The sequence below is a fragment of the Anabrus simplex genome, chromosome 1, assembly GCF_040414725.1.
Source record: "Anabrus simplex isolate iqAnaSimp1 chromosome 1, ASM4041472v1, whole genome shotgun sequence".
In the NCBI taxonomy this organism is placed as follows: domain Eukaryota; kingdom Metazoa; phylum Arthropoda; class Insecta; order Orthoptera; family Tettigoniidae; genus Anabrus; species Anabrus simplex.
The window spans coordinates 1570847571-1570871049 of NC_090265.1; the positions used below are offsets into that span (position 1 = coordinate 1570847571).

A 23479-nucleotide genomic window follows, 5' to 3' on the forward strand; every position below is an offset into this window, starting at 1 on the left:
TTGGGCCTGCTTATTTGAAGACTTCCACTATGATTCCATCTCCACTCGATGCTTTATTGTTTTTAAGTCTTTTGATCTGACTTGCGATTTTGTGTTCCTCTGGTGGTAATTAATTTGGATTAGTGTTTTCAGGTCCTGTGATGTCAATCTTTGTGTTGGTTCTGGACAGTTCAATAGTTGTTTAAATTTCAAGTAGTTGATCCTTTTTCTATTTCCTTTCGGCCTGTCTGATGAATTGAGCTCTCTCTTTTCTCACTGCCAGGAATGTGTTGTAGTTATTCTCAGTCTTCTTGCCATTCCAATTGTTGTGCGCATTCTGATAAGATTGGATTTCTTGTTTACATTCCTCATTCCATGAAGGGTGCCTTTTCCTTTTCTGCAGAGGGATTAGTGTTTGTGCTTTTGTAATCAGTTTGCTTTTGAGTTGTCAATTGTTTTTCTCCCTTTTCTCTAACCCCTCAGTGCGGTGGATTTAATTGCCCAGTCATGTCTGTGTTGCGGGAAGAGTTCTAAGCTTGGTATTTAAATTCGAACAAACTTTTGTCAGAATCACTCAACTGTTCTCGTAAAACATCCTCCGCTTCCACACTCGATAACCCACACTTTCTTGTGGAAGCCATCTCTGCTCACGTCAAATGGAATGCGAGACAGCGAGTGATAAGGAAAAAGATCTGAGAAAACAGTCTCGAGAGCCCTGAATAGACAGCATTTGTGATTATGTTGACTGTCTGGTTGTTCCCTTAGAGGAAAGGAAGGTACAATGCAAGAAGTGTGAATAGCAGATGCTAGATAGCAGACAATGCAGTTGTTGCCCCTGGTGGCAGAGATAATTATTCCTTGGAATATCACTCAAGTTTCTGTAAACAAAACACTATCAAAGTAGGGTATATCATAGGTATAGAATTCAAATGCTCAAACCCTCCGCTTCAAAGAGGAATTACGACACAAACAGCTAGAGCGCAGTACAGTGCATGCGTGTACTGTGTGAGTAGTGCTCATCACTCCAGCGCTCTGTCACTACATGATAAGTATAGCTCAAAACTCCACTCTGACAGGCTAATTCTTTCGTGGGAGATGATTGTATCCTAGTGGTATTATTTTGGGATTCGTGGCTTCTTTTTTTGTGAATCTGCAATGTTTTAAGTATAGTTTTATTCTTTCCATTTTATGAGTTTATGTTTGCACTACTCCTGACTTGAACATTCATAATTTCTCTTATGTTTGCACTACTCCTGACTTGAACATTCATAATTTCTCTTATGTTTTCACTACTCCTGACTTGAACATTCATAATTTCTCTGTAGTTTGGATGAGATTGCTACAGGATCAATTTGGAATTGGCCAATTCGTATGTTCGGTGATCTCCATTCATTTGTTTTGATGGTTTCTTTTTGAAGTGTGTTTTCATGATTTTAAGGTTGAATATCCCGCAGAGTGAGACTAATCTTTGTCCATTTTGGTTGGTCCATTTGTGTGCTGGGTATTTTTCAGTTGTTTTTCTGTGTTTTCTTCCTTTGCCTAGTTGTGCATTGAAGTGTCTAGTAGGATTTTGATGCAGTTTTGAAGAATTTTTCATATTATTTCTTCTAGTTTTTCTCAGGATTTGTCTACCTATTAGTGGTATGTTTTATTGTCTCCATTGATTGGCATATGTGCATTCATTAGTGTGTGTGTGTGTGTGTGTGTTTTATTTGAACACTTTATGGTAATTGTCATTAGTGTATCTTTCATAAGCTTCATATTTGTTAATTAGTTGAGTGTTTTTATTTGACTGCAAAAGCAGCTCCTAAAAGTGGTGTGTTTTTGAGAATTCATTTGTCTGTTTTTTAAGTCTGGAGTTCCTGAAATCCTTTGTATTTTTGTCAGTCAGTCTTGTTTCTTAGAGTGCCAGTATCTGTATTTTTGTTGTTTCTTTAGAGTTTGCTCTTGTTCATACAACTTCCTGCTTGCAGGAGAGTATTTGTTTCGTGTTCCTAATAATGTTTTGCTGTTTGGGTGAAGTTGGCCAGAGGTCTCCTTGTTTCCCTCTGAGTGCCAGTCAAGACTCTCCAGAATCCAACAGTCTCTTCATGACAGCAGTAGATTGTTCGTGATTTGAGGGTAAAAGTTTGACTTTTGCGACATCTCACGGTACTTGATTATCACATGTTTGAACCAGAGTCCAGTTTTAGGACTGGAGTGGTTAGTTCCAGAACATGAATTTCCAGCTGCACTTATGGTCATCAGACACTGCTGCAAGTCAAACGCAAAGTGGATATGAGTTAGTTCTTCCATCCTCTCTGTCATTGGGATATGTCCTCGTCGCCCTTCGAGGCCATCGACCATTTTTCTCTTTACCTCAGTTGACCTGCGGGTGCCAATTTCGCTATGCCTTATTCACAACTGTCTTGGATATCTACGGGAAATCCCCCTATAAAACATTGGGACATGCCGTGTCGGGGTTGAGGGCTCTTACCCCAGTGTCTCATACAGTGTTACACCAAGCCCATACTCGGTTCAGACTTTCATATTTGGAATGATCAGTAACTCTATGAATGTCGTATGCAGAGTATTGAAACTGGAAAAACACCAAAGGCAATTCCTTGTTCTGAAAGAAAGACAATTGATACAATGTTGGGAGAAGCAATACTGTGGGGGGTGTTTGACCATAACAGGTCACTTCACTCAATACAGAGCAAGACAATGACTGTGATATTATGTATTTTTTATGTAAAAGTCAAAGACCGGAATTAATACCAGTTGATATCTCACTTAATGCATTGTCATTGTATTGTCCTACAAAGGAAGCTGGCAGTGTTTTCTCAACAGTGCACTAGTTGCTGGCTTCTTGCGAATGTGTAGCAATCTAACTACAGTAATGCATCCACTGCCACATTGGGGTGAAACACTGGTAATTTCATGAGTGAAAAGGCCCAATACTTTGGTGTAGGTATTATTGCTTATACATTTGAATGGCATTTTGATATCATCAGATTTGAAAAGTGTCCTAATTTTCAGTTCATATAATGATATCATAGTTAATTTTGAATTTTGTTTTGATTTTGGTAAACAGACGAATAATCAATCACCCTTGTTTAAATGCAAACAATATTTTATTTTGGTTTATTTTAAAAAGTAATTCAAGTTCACTTATGTTTAAATGCGTGCCGGCCCCGTGGTGTAGGGGTAGCGTGCCTGCCTCTTACCCGGAGACCCCGGGTTCGATTCCCGGCCAGGTCAGGGATTTTTACCTGGACCTGAGGGCTGGTACGAGGTCCACTCAGCCTACATGATTAGAATTGAGGAGCTATCTGACGGTGAGATAGCAGCTCCGGTCTAGAAAGCCAAGAATAACGGCCGAGAGGACTCGTCGTGCTGACCACACAACACCTCGTAATCTGCAGGCCTTTGGGCTGAGCAGCGGTCGCTTGGTAGGCTAAGGCCCTTCAAGCGCTGTAGTGCCATGGGGTTTGGTTTGGTTTGGTTTTATGTTTAAATGCATATATATCGTGAGAACATTACGCGAGACAGTCTTTCTCACGTTGCTCTTTGGAGTGAACACCTGCCTGACCCTGCTTTTCAGTCACTCCATCTTTATCTTTCTTGCTCAGGGCAGTTACTTGGCTCATTTGCAGGTTAGCTGCCCGATGAGTAGTTGAGCTGCAAAGATATGCCATAGGCCACAGCTGATTCCTTCTACCCCCCTTACCCAATTTCATTCGTCATTATTCATTTAATATTTATTAGCTCCTCAACTGAGGTTGGTGTTAGGAAGAGCATCAGGCCATAAAAACATACTATATAATTAAATTTTGCCTCATCTCTGACCCTGTATCAGAAAATGAGATTAGGGGGGTATGCATGCATTTTACAGGAACATAAATAACTTCAAAACAGATTGTAGTTAACTGATGAATTAATTTTATGTGCATTGCTCTTTGAAACACATTGATATATAGTGGACAATAAGTTTTTATTTATTTTACAATTTGTTTTATGTCGCACCGACACAAATAGGTCTTATGGTGACAATGGGATAGGAAAGGCCTAGGAAAGGGAAAGAAACGGCCATGGCCTTAAGGTACAGACTGGTGTGAAAATGGGGAACCACGGAAAGCCATTTTCAGGGCTGCCAACCGTGGAGTTCGAACCCACTATCTCCTGGATGTAAGTTCACAGCTATGTGCCCTGAACCGCATGGCCAACTCGCCCGGTGTGGACAGTAAGATCCCACCTTATGTAGGATGAGCGACAGGCTTGACAAAGAGGCAGATTTTGGCCTCGGGGATGGTACAAAACACCAAAATATAAAGGTTATGTTTAAGAGTAAGATGTCCAATACGGTCTACAATGAGATTTATTACTTGTAATATTGTGAAAAATGTAATCTAAATTCTCACTAAACAGTGAAATGCTGTGAATTGAACCTTTGTGACCTTTCCAGCTAAAGAAAAGAAAATATATTTCTGAGGTTGCTTATACCGTAGGAGATTGGTGAAATTTTCCAGGTAATCCATGCGTTTGTGTTCATTTCCAGATAATGGAACTAATTGTCCACCTTGTGATTTGTATCAGTAAGAAGGATAGGAAAGATAAGAATATGAAGTGGAACGTTTAACAGGATAAACACAGTGACATGTCATTGTAGAAGAAATATACATATAAAAGGCTTGTTTTATTTTCATTATATCATAGCTCTAGCGTTACCATACGTAAAATACCATTCCTTGATTCAGTTTTGTACCTAATTGTATATTCCGAGATAATGAGTTGGATACTGCTGAAAGAAATTGAATATTTGAATGTGCTATAGTTCTGTTCCTTTATGCCTTCAGGGAAATAAACTTGGACTTCATGACTGGTAGTTACTTGGACATGGATCTCCAAGGAACAGCTGTACACATTGATAAGGAAGCTAGGAAGTTGTCAGAGGTGGACAGAATCCTGGAGAAAAGTTGTATAGTACCAGGTTTTGAGAAACTTGATGCTGTTCCTCCTTTGGAAATGAGTAAGAAACAGCTTCATCGAGAAAGGCAGGTTTGTATACTTTTATTTTTCATTTCTTAATTTGAATAGTTAACAATGCTATTTTAAGATTCTTCATAGCTAAAATAATATTATTTGAACAGCTTAAAGATATTAACATTAAAAGTTCCACCTTTACAGTACTTACAAAAGCTTTTATTCTTAAGTCAAAGTTATAGGTACATGTTTCTTCTCTCTTGGGGACATCCTCGACCTAGCGAAGAACGAAAGTTAAATAGATTATACACGTGTCTATAGCAAATCAAATTTACATGGTCTTAGTGTGCCATTTGACAGCAAAATGGTGACACGAAATCAATTTGGAACGTCTCATCGTTGTTCAAGTATTAAAAAGTCTTACGTTTGCAGACACACAGGAGAGAGAAAATCATGACTAGTAGTTTTCCCCCATGATTTTTCTCTTTTATTTAAACGTAAGGTACTTTTATACTTGAACAACGATGAGATGTTTCAAATGGATTTCGCATCACCATTTTGTTGTCAAATAGCACACTAAGACCATGTAAATTGATTTGTTGTAGACATCTGTATAACACCTTTTTCGTTATGCTAATTTTACTATTTAAACTTTTAATATCTTCAAACTGTTCGAAGTTGACAATACAGGCTAAACATGTCATATATTACTTATAATAATATTTTTTGTTAAATATACCTTCAAATGATGTAGATTTTAATTAACTGCAGGGTTTCATAAGGGACTGTCTACTGTCCATCATTCACGAAAAAAGCCCCTGGAATGAATGCCGACTGGGAGCACTTGCAGCCATCTGTCCTAGCACAACTTACCATCATGAAGACCTTTATAACCACCGAGCAAGTTGGCTGTGTGGTTAGGGGCGCCCAGCTATGAACTTGCATTTGGGAGATAGTAGGTTCGAACCTTAAGAATGGTTTTCTGTTGTCTCCCATTTTCACACCGGGCATATGCTGGGGCTGTACCATAATTAAAGCCAAGGCCGCTTCCTTCCCACACCTAGCCCTTTCCTGTTCCATCGTCGGCATAAGACCTATTCTGTGTTGGTGCGACGTAGAGCCAATTGTAAGAAAAAAAGTTACATATGTACCAGGAAGGCATAGGCCCTGGCACATACGACTTATAAATTTTATTTTTGAGCGTACAGTTAAGTTCTGATGCATGAACAGCTGTGTGAGAGAAGGTTCTCGTTCCCACTGCGCTGCGTGAGGGAGAGCGCAAGTCGAGCAAGGTCAAGTGACGCCGTTGTTGCCTGTCCATTCCCTCCCCTTCGGAAATCTCTCGAAAATTATTTTTATGGACTTTTTAACGCCTGGACCAATTAAAATGAGACCAACGCTGAATTGTAGCTAATATTCTGGAAGTGAAACCCTGCAAATTTGAGGTCAATCCGTCCTTTGGTTTTCGAAATATAATAAGTTAAAGTTTGGAAGGAATTATCACCCCTTCATCACCTGATTCCGAGCGCTGCTCGCAGACTGGTATAAATAGGTCAGTTGAACAAAGGTTATAACCATTTTGTGTGTGTGTGTTTTTTCTGCATTTATGAAGGACAGTATGCTCCGTCGCGATCCGCGAGGACATAGTAGTGGCCACACTCAAATGCTGTGAAGATAGTGCGAAGACGTCGTACGTAAAGTTTCTGCCGCGCCGGGACGACTGAAATATTCTAAAAGTTTCTCAAACTAAATTGTTGTGATATAATACTTAGAATTGTGTTAACTGAGTGAAGCTATAAATAAAATAGTGAATTGAAGTGTCAAATATTTCGTTTGTCAGTAAACGACATTGTGAACTTTACCATTTTTCACGTAATTCTGAACTGTATCTTTGAACTGTGACGATATTCTAAGTCAATACGTGTGGTAAACTAAAATCCTAATTTGAGACCATTTCAATCAATCTGAGACGTATTTCTCCCACAATAATACAACAGTGAACTGTGTGAGACATTATTTCACTCGACATTCGTCCAATAACAGGGCTAGAATTGACTTTTTTTTGTGTGAATTTTCTCAATCTTTCGGTCGCTACTGCGAGAAACTCGGTGAACATTAAGGACTTTTTATGACTATATTAAGTAGTACAGATCCATGTGGTGTAAATCCCGCCATAAAATCGCCTTAATCTGCGAATAGTATTATTTCAGAGACTGTGGTAGAGACTGTTGTTAATATTTTTTTCAAGTGCTTATGGACTGTGACCATTATTTGACAGTCGAACCTCAGACATAATTATTGACAATTATGAACTGTGACAGTGTTAAACCTTAATTTCATGAACTGTATGTATATAAAAACTGTGTTTCCCTTAGCATGGACTGTGAATTCTAATTCAACACCGTAAAATTAATCTATATAATAAGAGTTTTGTCTGTACATTGCTCAGAATTTGTAAGTAATGGTATTTCTGTATCGGTCATGTCCACAGTAACCAAGAAATGCATTTTTTACTTTTCCGTAATTTCTGTCTGTCTGTCTGTATGTATGTATGTATGTATGTATGTATGTATACGCATCACTGGAAAACGGCCAAAGAGAATTTAATGAAAATCGGTATGCAAAGTTGGGGAATAAGTCGCTACAATCTAGGCTATAAATAATTTTATTCACGCTAATAGAAATGGTAGTTTAGGGGAGGGCCTAAAATTTAATTTTCAAGTATTTGTTTTTAGTAGTCCTGTCTTCATAAAAATTGGTATGAAAAGTCGAGGAATACGTCGCTACAATCTAGCTTAAGAATAATTTTATTCACGCTGAGTGAAATGGTAGTTTAGGGGAAGGCCAAAAATTTAATTTTTAAATATTTACGTTATTAGTGGTCCTATTTCATTGAAAATTGGTATGAAACGTCGGAGAATGAGCCACTACAATTTAAGCTATAAGTAATTTTATTTACGCTGAGTGAAATGGTAGTTAGGGGGAAGGCCTAAATGTAATCCTCAAATATTTATATTATTAGTTGTCGTATCGAAAAATACTACATAACCAAAGTTATAGAGAATTAAATTTCAGACCAGTTATGTCTTATACATTTTTACTGTACCGGCTATGACAACACAGATATTCATGAATTTGTATTTTTGTTGCTAGGTCCATATCAACGCCGGGCCATGAGAAAATGGGTTAACAGAATTTAATGAAAATCGGTATATAGAGTCTGGGAATAAGAAACTACAGTCTAAGCTATAAACAATTTTATTCATCCTGGATGAAATTGTAGTTTAGGGGAAGGTGCCTAAAATGTAATTTTTAAATACCAATATTATTGGTCCTATCGAAAAGTACTATATAAAAAAGTTATAGAGAATACAATTTCCGATCATTTATCTTTTATTCAATTTTACTGTACCGACTATGATAAGAGTGGTATTTCAGAGTCGGAAGAAAACGAAATGTGAAAGCCTATAATATCGAAAGTGTATAACATTGATCAACAATAACATTACATTAACCATTGTTTATTGTGATGTTCTTTGTCTCTTATGCTGCCTCTCAACTCCGATAGATGGGATTACTGCTGCGTACCGAGTATAACAGCCTGACTGAATATTGGCGGGAAATAGCGGGGAGTTAGAAAACTTTCTTCTTTAGCAAGTCATTCCTCTGGTTCATACATTTTCTGATACAGCTGGTACGTAACACACTGGTTCATCACAGTATTTCAGATATTCGATCCCTACTCTGACGCGCTGTTTTGAATGAGCAGTGTGCATACTTAAGGCAGAGCCTCACTTAGTGGTGGTGGTGGTGGTGGTGGTGGTGGTGGTAGTAGTAGTAGTAGTATGGCCTGGTCTAGAATAACAATGTAGGCTTTTTCCAAATTATAGCACCACAATATTCACTAAATAACTCAAAATTCAACTCTGAAAAGAGCCGTTTCTTAAGAAAAGCTTCTTTCTCTTCACTTTTATTAAATTCTACATTCAATTTATTCGAAACTAGCAGTGAAGAGGGGGTTTCTCTTCTGGCTTGGAGGAAAAATTTGCCTTCAAGTCAGATAGATATTTCCGCCACCAGTGTAGTAAATTGATATTTTCCGACTCATCGGGTACTCCTAGGAAACAGAATATTAATTGGGCATAATTTTTGTGCTGGGAGTCTACACTATTCGACCCTCTCTCCGCCGAAGAAAGCCGAAGAGTGTTCGTGGATCACGGCTGTCTGCGGTTTGGTCATTCCAGGTCTGGAACTTTGGACTGTTAGATAGGCAATGTAGTCCTGTTCGTTAAAAGTGAGAAAATGTGTGGTGTTTCATTTGAACGAGTATTTCATAATACGAAAGCATTGCTTTTAATCGCGCCATTCCTATTGACGTCGGTTCGGAAAACCACTAAGACAGTTTTTCTGAGGATGTAAAAAGGCATTATAATGAAAATATCCCAACCTTATTGTTATTGATGGTATGAAATTGGGTCTACCATTACAGTGAAAATTCCCTCAGTCTTCATTTGAGAAAAGATGTTTGGTGACCTCCCGTCGCATTTCTAGGGTAACGTTAAGAGCTATACAATAAGATAACATTCCTCACAACATGTACACTACCCAATGTAGAATCCCGTAGCGAAGCATGGGTACATCAGCTAGTATAAGAATAGAACTGTGCATTACTACTTGTGTAGGTGATATTTGTGAGGTCTATAGTGCCAATTGAACTATCCGTGTTTCGACATTACCTCAAAGAACAACGGAAATCTTGGCAAAGTGCTGCGAGATTCTGCTACATCGAACGTCGCTTCCAACGTGGGATTTACGTGGTTTTTTCAACTATGGTACCCATCGAGGGACGTCGACGAGGGAGATTAACGTTGTATCTTCACTGAACACGTCGCCGGTGCTGAGTTCGAGCCTTGGCTGCACGCTGCGGAATGTTCCGGACACCAAGTCGCCGTACAGCACAACTCCAACACTTGTAAGCAGATCTTCTCGTATTCTGAGTAAGTAATCCTACTGACTGACTTTTTACAAAGCACTCAGTTCATTACAGTGCTCTAACAAGTGCTTTGTGTGAATATCAACTCGTAATTTATAATTATTCAAGAGATGTTCATATCTTGATTTTGGACTGTAATTTCCTTTTTCATAATCATTCATAAATTGAATTAACTTCACATAGATGAACTTTAGGATTTACAAGTGCACTATTTATTTCATTTTTCAGCTTAAATGAACTGAAGAGACATACAGCAAGTGATCAAGTATTTTCATTTAATCTACCAACATTTTCATGACAGTGTGTGTTCATTTTATGCTTTAGAAAGACTGTAGGTCAGCACCATAAGTGATGAACTTGATAAAATTCAAGGTGCAAAGTGATATTTTTGTATTTCAATTCATATTAGATTAACTGTAGGCTGTATATGATCTATAAAAGAGTAATATTTATTTTGGACATCCTCAAGCAAATTGACATCACAGAAGATAATAGCATCGATTTTTTATTGTACACTTTTTGGAATATATTGGTTAGAAATTTGAATTTGAAATTCCAATTGCAACGTGATTTTTCTGTGAATATTTTTAATAAATTCTATCAAAATGATTTACCATCTATTATTCACCCTGCGATACTATCCGTCTCTGTACCTGCTCCAATAATAAACCGAACACTACCTGAGATCCTTCACATGCTTTGGCCACACAATCATTTCCTGGTACATATACCAGCCAACTTTCCCAATTTAGGCGGGAGACTCCCGATTTTCGACAGTTTTTCCCGCCTCCAGATTATTCTATTATTTCTCCCCATTTTAGCTTATTTTTCGGTGAACTTCAAACATTTGTTTTCAAATCCCACCATTTCAGTTTTTTTGCGCCAGTGACCGGAAGTCCTACGGTTAATGGCCACTTTCAAACGAAATGTTGACGTTTATTAATGCAAAAAATGTGCGCGAATATGCGATGTTTATTGATACCTGTAAATCGCGACGCGTATATCGATTATCAATCTCTCGTTCTCGTGGGCTATGTTCATGTTCATTCACAGTTCACATCAGTCTAGTCGGTTCTAGAGACTAGTCGCTAGATATAGTCTTTTTTAGTAATGTAGTGACAGAATTTCAATGATAATGACTAGTGACTTTTCTAAGGATTTTAGGAGCCATTTGTGGACAATTCTGACTAATTTTAATCTCAGTGGCAATAAAATAAGAGTTTTGTCTGTACATTGTTCAGATTTTAAAAAGAATGCTCTCTCTCTTTTTCAGCATGCCATTCCTCTGGTTCATACATTTTCTGATACTGCTGGTACGTAACACACTGTATCATCATAGTATTCAAACTATTCGATCCCTACTCTGAGGCAGTGATTGGAATGAGCAACGTGCACACTTAAACAGAATAATTACACAGGAGTTTTCGAGGTTTTTCTCGGCCTGGTCGTTCTAGTTCTGGAACTTTGAACTGTTGGATCGACACTGTAGTACTTCATGTATAGTATCTTCAGTATGGATTAACAATGATATTTATCACTTGCAACTGTAGTTCTTTTCGTTAAAAGTGAGAAAATGTGCTGGTTTTTATTTTATCGAATATTTCATATGACAGCTTTGCTTTTATTCGCGACATTTGTACTGACATCATTGTAATGACCGATGTTGACTTCAGTTGGGAAAACTATAAGGACAGTCTGAGAATTCTGTAGCGAAGTACGGGTACATCAGCTAGTTACTTGATACAGATAGCATTGCGCTTCGCATAATCACACGGGTGCTTGATGCAATATATTAATCTCTACATTTGCTAAGTAGTGCATCTAAGCGCATGACTAATTCATATTTGTGGAGCATGAGTTCATACGATTTTTGGAAGGCTTATCAGAGACCAATCATCTCACTCACTTCCTGGGAGGGAATAGAGATGTGTAATTTTTAGCCTTGTAGCCTCTTATAGCAACAGTTGAGCTTTGAGACAATGTTATAAATATATCATAGTACTGTATTGCACAAGACATGTAGAATAAGCAGTTTAGACCAATTGTATCTCCTGATTTTCATTCAAAATCTCCTGATTTTTGGTTTTGTAAAGTTGGCAGGTATGCTGTTGTAGCCTTCCTCTTAATCTATCTGTATTAATAAATGGAAGTGTAGTGAGATACACATACAAACAAAAAACATGAATTAATGAGGCACTTTCAGATATGTTTGAGACTTCAGAATCGGTAACAGCAGAGCTGAAATCCCCTAAAGATCCCTGGAAAACATCAAAACTTGAGAAAGTGATGAGGAAATTTGTCGAGATATTATTAATGCAATTAGATATCCTCATACATCAGGTTGCTGTTCACTCAGGTTTCATCGAGGTAGTAGAACATATGCTTTTGTTCTCTCTGCAATGTCTGAACTTTTGTTAAATATCTAGAATGCAGCCTAATTATATCTGGCCTTTCCACTAAGATTTTATGATTATTTGCACATTTTTATCTCTCATAAATCATAGTCGGTGTAACATGAACCCAAGAGATTCTGCTCTGCGTATTTTATCTTTTACCACAACTTGGGACCGTTTTCTTTTTTCTTAAAATTCTTGGACTATAGGAATTCCATTTTAGTCACCTCTTACAAGGGAACTATTGATAAGTTCATGTCGAAACCGACAGTTAAATTCCACAGAGAAGATGAGGGGAACATATTAAAGCAACGTACAAAAATGAAGCTGCTATTTCAAGCTGTAAGGTCCTGAAATCAACACAAAAATATCTAATAAGATTGCACGTATGAGCATTATGCTGGACGTGGACAACCCAAGTGACCAGCTGAAGCATATGTGTGTTACCTTGAGCTTTCTGTGCCAGGCAGTTAACACATTCCTTTGAGAGAGCAGTCATAAATCCGGCTAATGTTCTAAAGTATTTATTACGTTATTTCCGTGAAAAAGGTTTCTCTTCTGCTCGTGAAATAACTTTGGAAGAATGGGAGATGGGTCGACATTTGATCAAATTAATTGAAATTCATCCCATGGGTGCCAGCATTGTCTCGGAGTCGTTTCTGGAAATAGTTATAGCGAAAGTGATAGTTGAAGCAGCAACTCCTCATCTCCATTATCTGAAAGAGAAGGCAGCACACCATTGTCAGATATGAGAGGTATTACGGATCCGGGTTTGAGTCCCAAGTCTGATTCTCATCAATCCAGTGAGGCATCACCGCAGTCACCAGATCAAGCTATGCTTCCAGTCCACAGAAGAAAGTGAAACACACTGTAAATTTGCATACAAGAGAAAAGCTGTAAATTTATTGTTTAAATAAGTAGGGCTGCCTGGCTGAGGTGGTAAGTGTGCTCGGTTTTCCCGGAAGGACGTGGGTTTGATTCCCTGTCAGAAAGTGAAAAAATTTAAGAAACAAGATTTCCACTTCTGGAAGTGCATATGGCCCTGAGATTCACTCAGCCTACACCAAAAATGAGTACCATGTTAATTCCTGGGGGCAAAGGCAGCTGTGCATAGAGCCAATCGCTCTACCCTACGAGATGCCGAGGTTATGGATTGTGGAAGCCTTTACCTTCCACTCCTCCAAGGGCCTTCATGGCCTGTACGGAGTTGAGTTTACCTTAAGTGGGGTAAGAAGCGGCTTTCAGTAACCACTGTTTGCAAAAATTGTCGTATAGTGATGTCACTACAACAACTGTACATGTAGAAGGACCAATTAGAATCAACATCAGTATGTCCCGTTGATCACAGGAATATGATGTATTAAAAAAATATTTTCTCGCTTTGCGGAAGCAGGAAGGTTGAAGCGGAATGTTTGCAATGGAGACCTGTGATTGTGAGTCAAAATTCAAAAGTAGTAAAGTCACAAAATTTGTATCCCGTACATATCTGCAAGAAGAAGAGGAAAGAGATAACATACAATAGAGGGAAATTTGATTGATCCACCTTTTTTCAATACATAATATGTTGTTAATATAATCACGACATTTTTTATTCAGTACCGGTTTCGGTGTCTATGGACACCATCATCAGCTGAAACAGGTCGTATGAACAACATATTATGTATTGAAAAAAGGTGGATCAGTCAAATTTCCGTCTATTGTATGTTGTCTCCTTTCAATACAGACCAGATATGAAGCTTTTAATGATGAAGGAAAGAGATGTTGCAGAGAAATTTGTGGAAGCAGCTGCAGAGTAATTCTTAGACTACACCCCTTCTTCAATATACAATATAGATTGAAGTGTTTTCGTGCATGAACTGAAAGCAAAAAGGACTGTATCGTTTGTTGGCAAGAAACATACAGAAATAGTTTTTCAGTCAGTTAGTGCTCTCACCCATTCGTATACAAGTTTGCCAACAGTTAATGTCCAGTACTCTTTTCCCAAAATTATTCATTGTATTACAGGAGGCAACTGGAATATTTGGTCCGAGAGTTTCCAAAGAAATGTTTCATGCCGGATATATAATTATTGTAGCAGCCACAAAATCAGGGAAAATGGGGAAAAAAGGATTTGAAGTATTGGTTTAAAGAAGCCTTCTTCCCATTTGTGGAAAATGAGTGTTGATACTATTATATTCCTGGACTACTTACAGTGATACAAGCTGTCTTGAAGACATTCCTCTTGGCAACTATATAGAAATTCTCCAGATTCCTCCCTGCACATCAGGGAAAATATAGCTCTTAGATTTTTCTTCTGGCAATGGAAGGCTTTTTATCGGCATTTAACAGATATAGTATCATCTTTTGAAGACTTTCGATTTGATGTTTATCAATGAAACGGCATATTGAAAATATAATCCTTCATTTTTTTCAATTTACTTTCCCCATTGGTTGAAGGGCATGATTGAATATTCGTGGTTCACAACCACTTACACAACGGAGAAACCTCCTGAGTTCGAAGTGCTTGCAAAATATTGCCTTCGAAGAAGTAAGGAAAACTGTGTGTTTATCATATGATTAATGCACCTCATTTGTGTTTCACGATTTGTTCCCTAACAATAAAGTGCCTTTGGCTTGCAGTAACCTGCCTGTTCATTCTGCAAGGGTTGTGCAGTTGCAGCGTTGTCACAGATTCTGAATCAAGATTTTTACACCTTCCAGTTCGAAATGGTAGATGAATTTTTGTACATCCTCTCAGCAATATTTCATTGTTGGTTTCGATATGAATTTATCGATAGTTCCCTCATTAGAACAGGCAGAGGATAACGTGGTTGTATTGTACTGTCGTTTCCGCCGCCTCCTTCCTCCCCTGCGTCCTTAGACGAGAGGTTTTTGAACCCATGATCTCTGGAATGCAAACTTAGAATTATTATTGTTAGAGCTGTTGATTTAATCGATTAATCAAACCAGTTTATCTAAAAATCCAATTAACCAACCAATGTGCTTTAACCGATTAAGCAAACCGATAAAACTTTAGTGTGGTGAAAGAAAAATAACTTGGTTTTGGGGGGGGCACAAAACCTGTGTATCATTTGCCATTTGGTGTACTAGCCTCAGCTATTGTATGATTGACAGGCCATTAAAATAAGCTGATGTTCATATCTTTCTGAAAGGTAAAAGCAATAATACCTCCTTAATTGCTTTCTTGTAAAATGAGGGTTATGACCATTGCTTTTACAAACTATTGGAAAAGAAATACCAAACAGGCTGTTTTAGTATATTTGTGGGCTTTTACAAAACAGTCAGGTGGTATAATGGTAGGGGCAGGAAAAGTGAAGGGACTGTCACTAAGGAATATTCAGGAATTTCTAGGTAATGTGCAAATGGACAGATACCAATTGCTAGAAAGATGCAGTAAAAAAAGTGACAACTTAAACCTAAGTTTTGTGTGTGATTCTTATTCAGAACACAGTATATATTCATATTCATTGTTTGTGAAATTCAGTTACCAATATGGGTTATGACCTATGCGGGGAAGACTAGTAGTAGTACTGCGAAGAAAGACCACTAAGGGCTGGTTCTACCACCTGTGAGTAAAGTAGCGCGGAACGTGCCCTCCGCGTAAAAGGATATTTCTGTTCGACCCCTTTCAGGTAGCACTATCGGCAGCATAAATCGTAGTTACCCTGTAAGTAATTTATCGGCCACTTTGAGGGCACGTTAAGACTTTACCTGTCGGGCAAGTTTTGAGAGCTGAACAGCTTAAATTAGCTTAGTATATTGATACAAGCATGATACCGTAACAGTGATCAATATTAAATTGCAGGATTTTGAACATTAATGCTTCCCTTGAGTTGCAACGTTCACACCAGCCCCTCCCATCGACAGCGTTGGAGACACATTTTAAACATCAAGCTTTCGCAAAGAAACTCTACCAAGTATATAAAATTAAAACCTATTTGGAAATAATTTCAAATGGGCTTTAATTTTCTAATTTTAAATTTTCAGTTTTCAGACTCTTAGATATAAGTTAGCATCTCTATTATCACAAGCATTCTCGTAGTGCAATGGCTAATGCGCTCGTTTTGTAATATGAAGTATCTGGGTTTGAGCCTTCATTATGCTGAATATTTTTTTAATTTTTATTATTAGTGTTGCATTCATCTGTATGCCTCTTTTCATACGTTCTTTTGTTAATAATATATTCCATTGAAATGTTTAATCACAATATTATGTTTACTAGGAAAATGCTGTATATGTGTGCTACTTACAGAAAGTGATGTTATGATTAATTCCAGTCATCATTATAGTAGTAAAGCCTATCTGCCCAGGTAGCAGATTCACTATCAGTTGTTTACCTAGTATTCTCGTAAATGATTTCAAAGAAATTGGAAACTACTCCATTCCCAAATTTCTCTTATATTTGTATGAATGGATATTTACCCCGATTAGTTCTTCACATTTACAGCATCTTCCGTATCTTCCAAGTTTATCTTCATAAAGTTAAACATTAGAAAGAAATGCATTATGAATAAATGGAACCATGTGGAACTAAACGAGGTCACAGAGGTAGTTGCAAATAGAGGATCGTGGAGATACTTAATTCACAAAAGCCTGCAGATAGAATGCTCAAAGGCAATAAGTCCGTAAGAAAGGTGTGTGTGTTTATACGTACGGAAGTCGAGTCGTAAGTCATGGCAACTATTTTTTCCTCACGAACAGGAGACAACACGGAAAATCTAAGATAAGCATTTGGAACCTCATTAGATAGTGTATGTAAACAACAGTGTGCGTCTAAGCATGCCCCCAAGTTCAGTGTGTGAGTGAGAGCGTCACAAAATGGAAGTCAACAAGCAGGAGCGACGATCGTATATTAAAATAGTAGTTCTCCGCGGCAGAAATGCACGCCAATGCCATGCCGAGTTGCGGGAAGCATTAGGTGTGTGACTATGATCTAATCCCCAAAGTCAAGAAGTCATTACGTGGACAACAGTTTGCTAACAAAGAGGACATCGTAACAGCATTTCGGAGAGAGGTGTCACACGTTAGCGATACACGTGCAGCGAATGGTATCCAGCGCCTGCCCCACTGCTGGCAATGCACAGTGGAAACCTTGGGTGATTTTTTCGAAGGTCTTTAACGAGTGGAAACCTGTCCTTCGTATGTAGTCTTGTGTATTTGCTGTCTATACCATAATAAAACAATGTTTACCAATGGCCTGTGTTCTGTCACTTTCCTACAAGAATCTCCTGAAGTCAGAATTTGTCTTCATGCACTATGCATACGTACATGCCCTGTATTTCCAAATGCATATCTTAGATTTTCCGTGTTGTCTCCTGTTCGCAAGGAAAGAAATAGTTGCCATGACTTATGATCGACCCTCGTATATGGAAGTACGTAAAAGAGAGTTAAGAACAACAGCAGGGAACAAAAATACATTTTTAAATTTAAATTAGAAAGATGAAGAGAACCTGCATACCCTCTATTAGCGAGCGAACGACTTGACCCATCTACTAAGAGAATACTTTCCAAAACACTGCCTTATATGACAGGTTATAACTGGTGTAAGAAAATGTAATCTCTAGATTTTAATCCCAATTAGGTATTGATTGAGAAGCTCGTAGATCAACCTCACAAAAGCTTGACATAAATAGTTATCCGTAACTCTTAAGACACACACACACACACACCCACCTTATTAGGCTTGTTGGTGATAATCAGCAGATGCAAGCACAGGAAAACAAGACAATCCAAATGAGCTTCGTGCATCTAACAATAAATAGCACCTTACAATTAAAAATAGGAAAGAATTTCCACCAATCAATACTTGTTTATTGCTTATATTAAGCTACAGGACCGGTTTCGACCCCACATACAAGGTCATCTTCAGCTGAACCATGAATACATATTTATATGATGAAGCTTTGGTTAAATTGCGTTGTCAAGGGAATGTCATATGATGATGTGCATTTAGTCACATACAAATGGGGCATGTCTTAACGTGAATTGGCATATGTCAGTATGTACAATATTGCAACTGTATGTCTAAAATATTATGTTGAGGTCCTAAGATTAGTGTATAAAACATATCTTCACTTAAACTAACTTATATATATATATATGTTAGAATCAAATCTTGTTGTCCTGTGGCGTCCGTAAAATTGGGTTCAAAGTAATGGCTCCTTTCCCATATATATATGTACAGGATAAAATACAATATATAAAAAACATTTCGTGCACATGAACAATCGTATCTTGCTTGTTGGTCAATTCATCAACTCTCGTATTTAAGTCCAATTTTCAGTTGTACACTCAGCTGCTGTTCTTGGAGTTTAAAAGATATGGTTGTAAAATTGCATGAGTAAAAGATTTAGTCTTCTTGTGGGATAAAACACTTTCCAATTTTAAAAAAGTTGCCAGATGTATGGATAAAATTTGGCTAAAATATGTTAAGCTCTGCTATGTATGTTGCCTTATGTTAGAATCAAATCTTGTTGTCCTGTGGCGTCCGTAAAATTGGGTTCAAAGTAATGGCTCCTTTCCCATTTGTAGTTGTGCAATGGTGTTATGTTTATCTGTGGAAGATAAGATTGAGCTATGAGAGATATTATGTTGAAGGAATGTCTAAAGGTTATGTGTGTAAATTTGAATATGTACTTACTATTGTTGGTGTAGCCGAGTTGCGTTTGACGTGCGAGCTTGTAATGTACTACTTCGTGTTCTTCTTGGGCTCATACTAGCTGCTGTGAGGGGAAGGGAAGAAGGGGTAGGGAGAGTTGTTGTTGTGGGGGTAGGGGTGGAGCTGGGTGTGTTGTTTGATGTTTTTCTGTTACGTGTCGCATTCTGTTTGTCAATTAACTTAAGGTAAGAGTTTTTTAGGGCGGGGATAACTGTATTGAAGATGATGTTAGTTTTTTTCTGTGATTTCATTTATGTTGTAATTGGGATTGGTGTACTGATCTAGAGTAATGTAAAATTCTTCTGTTATGTTGAGCAGGGGGCCTTTGGGGTTTATGTTTAGGATTTGCATATCGTTATCGATGTTTGTAAAACTGTGTTTATAGTCTGCGACATGTTGTCCTATTGAGGAAAAAATGATTGTGTTTTACCGCATTTGTGTGTTCGTTATATCGGGTTAGGAAGTTTCTACCGGTGCGTCCGACATAGCTTGTCTCGCAATTATTACATTTGATACGGTATACCCCTGAGTGGTTGTATTTGTTGTTGCTATTGATTGTTCTGACGTTGTGTATGATATTGGTACTATTGTGTGTAGTTTTGAAAGCTATTCTTAGGTTATGTTTTTTAAAAATGTTGGTTATATTAAAAACCAAAGAATGTTTTCAAGATAACACTTTCCTTATCAAATGCAAAGATCCTACTAATAACATACAAAGGAACCTCAAAATCTTATTAAAAAATACACACTTTCTTTTAACAGAAGTAGAATCCTCTAAACTTATAGTAATGAATCCTCAAATACCCACTGCTAAAGCTTATCCTAAGATACATAAAGAACATATTCCAATGAGACCTATTATTAACTACAGAGCAAGCCCATCCTATAAACTCTCGCAATTTATTCAAAGATTTCTCAAAAAAGCACTACGTATTCTTAGCTAAAAAAACAGTACGGAACTCAATAGATTTTTGTAATAAAACAAAAGGATTAAAGATTGAACCATATCATAATCTCGCATCATTTGACATAGTAAACATGTACCCGAACATTCCCACAAAACAAACAATAGAAATCATTGAATCTAACCTAAAAAGCCACAGCAATCTAAGCACTTTAGAAATAGAAGAGTTCATTAAATTACTTAATTTTGCCATTAGTAACAACTACTTTAAATTTCATGATACTATCTATCAGCAACAGGGTTTACCGATGGGATCTCCCGCTTCTGGTATAATCGCCGAAATTTACATAAGACTATTTAGAGCACACATACATCAACAAAATAGACAATATATTTTTTTGGTGCAGATTTGTTGATGACATCTTTGTCATCATCGATAATAGGTCCACAAATGAAACTGATATATTAGATAAACTCAACACAATAGATTCCCATATAAAATTTACCATGGAAACCGAAAACAATTATAATCTGAACTACCTGGACATAACGACAACTAGACATGATGACCACCTTTCTTACAGAATATACAGAAAACCCACGCAAACCTCAAATACAATTAAAATGGATTCCGTTCACCCCAATACACACAAAAGAGCAGCCTACTATAGCATGATACACAGAGCATTCAATATACCGTTAACAAAAGATCTAAACAAAGAATTACAACTAATTCATGATATAGCTAAGAACAATGGATACAAGAAAGAAATGGTTAACAAAATCATTCACAAAATAAAATCCCAACCCAAAACCAAACTAACAAAAGTAGACGAATCCAAGAAAAATTACGCACTATTCACCTTCAATAATGCACACATATACCCTATAACCAACATTTTTTAAAAACATAACCTAAGAATAGCTTTCAAAACTACACACAATAGTACCAATATCATACACAACGTCAGAACAATCAATAGCAACAACAAATACAACCACTCAGGGGTATACCGTATCAAATGTAATAATTGCGAGACAAGCTATGTCGGACGCACCGGTAGAAACTTCCTAACCCGATATAACGAACACACAAATGCGGTAAAACACAATCATTTTTTCCTCAATAGGACAACATGTCGCAGACTATAAACACAGTTTTACAAACATCGATAACAATATGCAAATCCTAAACATAAACCCCAAAGGCCCCCTGCTCAACATAACAGAAGAATTTTACATTACTCTAGATCAGTACACCAATCCCAATTACAACATAAATGAAATCACAGAAAAAACTAACATCATCTTCAATACAGTTATCCCCGCCCTAAAAAACTCTTACCTTAAGTTAATTGACAAACAGAACGCGACACGTAACAGAAAAACATCAAACAACACACCCAGCTCCACCCCTACCCCCACAACAACAACTCTCCCTACCCCTTCTTCCCTTCCCCTCACAGCAGCTAGTATGAGCCCAAGAAGAACACGAAGTAGTACATTACAAGCTCGCACGTCAAACGCAACTCGGCTACACCAACAATAGTAAGTACATATTCAAATTTACACACATAACCTTTAGACATTCCTCCAACATAATATCTCTCATAGCTCAATCTTATCTTCCACAGATAAACATATCACCATTGCACAACTACAAATGGGAAAGGAGCCATTACTTTGAACCCAATTTTACGGATGCCACAGGACAACAAGATTTGATTCTAACATAAGGCAACATACATAGCAGAGCTGAACATATTTTAGCCAAATTTTATCCATACATCTGGCAACTTTTTTGAAATTGGAAAGTGTTTTATCCCACAAGAAGACTAAATCTTTTACTCACGCAATTTTACAACCATATCTTTTAAACTCCAAGAACAGCAGCTGAGTGTACAACTGAAAATTGGACTTAAATACGAGAGTTGATGAATTGACCAACAAGCAAGATACGATTGTTCATGTGCACGAAATGTTTTTTATATATGGCTCGGCAGGAGTCTCGCTCCTCGAGGGAGCCTCGCCGGAGGAGAGGACCGCGCGGGGCCGTCCGACTCCTCCTTCTCGAAATGTTTTTTGTTAAAAACAATTTTGGTAATGATCCTTCCGCAGGTTCACCTACGGAAACCTTGTTACGACTTTTACTTCCTCTAAATAATCAAGTTTGGTCATCTTTCCAGACACATCGGAAACTGCGCGAAGCAGATCCCGCGCACCGGTCCGAAGACCTCACTAAATCATTCAATCGGTAGTAGCGACGGGCGGTGTGTACAAAGGGCAGGGACGTAATCAACGCGAGCTTATGACTCGCGCTTACTGGGAATTCCTCGTTCATGGGGAACAATTGCAAGCCCCAATCCCTAGCACGAAGGAGGTTCAACGGGTTGCCCGGTCCTTTCGGACTAGGAGGACACGCTGATTCCTTCAGTGTAGCGCGCGTGCGGCCCAGAACATCTAAGGGCATCACAGACCTGTTATTGCTCAATCTCGTGCGGCTAGAAGCCGCCTGTCCCTCTAAGATGATGTGTTGTCGCCGGTAGCACGAACGGATACCGGATGCGACTATTTAGCAGGCTAGAGTCTCGTTCGTTATCGGAATTAACCAGACAAATCGCTCCGCCAACTAAGAACGGCCATGCACCACCACCCACCGAATCAAGAAAGAGCTCTCAATCTGTCAATCCTTCCGGTGTCCGGGCCTGGTGAGGTTTCCCGTGTTGAGTCGTATTTTATCCTGTACATATATATATTATATATAAGTTAGTTTAAGTGAAGATATGTTTTATACACTAATCTTAGGACCTCAACATAATATTTTAGACATACAGTTGCAATATTGTACATACTGACATATGCCAATTCACGTTAAGACCTGTCCCATTTGTATGTGACTAAATGCACATCATCATATGACATTCCCTTGACAATGCAATTTAATCGAAGCTTCATCATATAAATATGTATTCATGGTTCAGCTGAAGATGACCTTGTATGTGGGGTCGAAACCGGTCCTGTAGCTTAATATAAGCAATAAACAAGTATTGATTGGTGGAAATTCTTTCCTATTTTTAATTGTGTAATTCGTCAATACGGAAATGAAAATTATAGATTACGAAATAGCACCTCACTCGAAAGCGAGAAGTCACTGAAAATCAGTCTAGCCAACCCCGTATATCGCTAACTAGCTCTGGGTAGCTACCTATTGCTTGCACGGAGATGGTTGCATGCAAGCCAAAGTACCAGCTGATTTACACCTCCAGGTGTTTACCTCCCACATAGCTGTCAGCCAGTTTACCAGCAGATGGTCGAAACTTTAAGCCAAGTCGACGGTTGGTATGTAAAACATATAAATACGTTATGAAGACCACTTAGGTAAGGATTATATTTTGGAGACAGCTAACGTTATGACAGGAAAACTATTAGGAAAATCATACAAAAAGGTCGTACAACTCCGAAAAAGTGTGGTAATAATAGGGTTATTTTTAACAAAATTCCTGTGACTTGGTGAGAAGCAAGGTAGACCGATATAAATTCTTTACTGAAGGTCAGTCCGCAACCATACAGGAATTTTAAAAACATTTGCA

At 38.0% G+C, this 23479-nt stretch overlaps 1 protein-coding gene across 7 annotated transcripts in view; it reads left to right on the plus strand.

Moving 5' to 3' along the window:
- The window catches only part of LOC136858533 (deoxynucleotidyltransferase terminal-interacting protein 2), a 113924-nt gene that overhangs the window by 74138 nt on the left and 16307 nt on the right, over window positions 1–23479 (plus strand). For 6 of the 7 annotated variants that reach the window (XM_068225587.1, XM_068225590.1, XM_068225591.1 and 3 more), the window contains 2 exons: window positions 4815–5016; window positions 11208–11247. In XM_068225587.1, coding sequence (XP_068081688.1) covers window positions 4815–5016; window positions 11208–11247 — 242 coding nt within the window. The remainder of the gene's footprint in view (window positions 1–4814; window positions 5017–11207; window positions 11248–23479) is intronic. The other variant, XM_068225589.1, reaches the window with a different exon arrangement.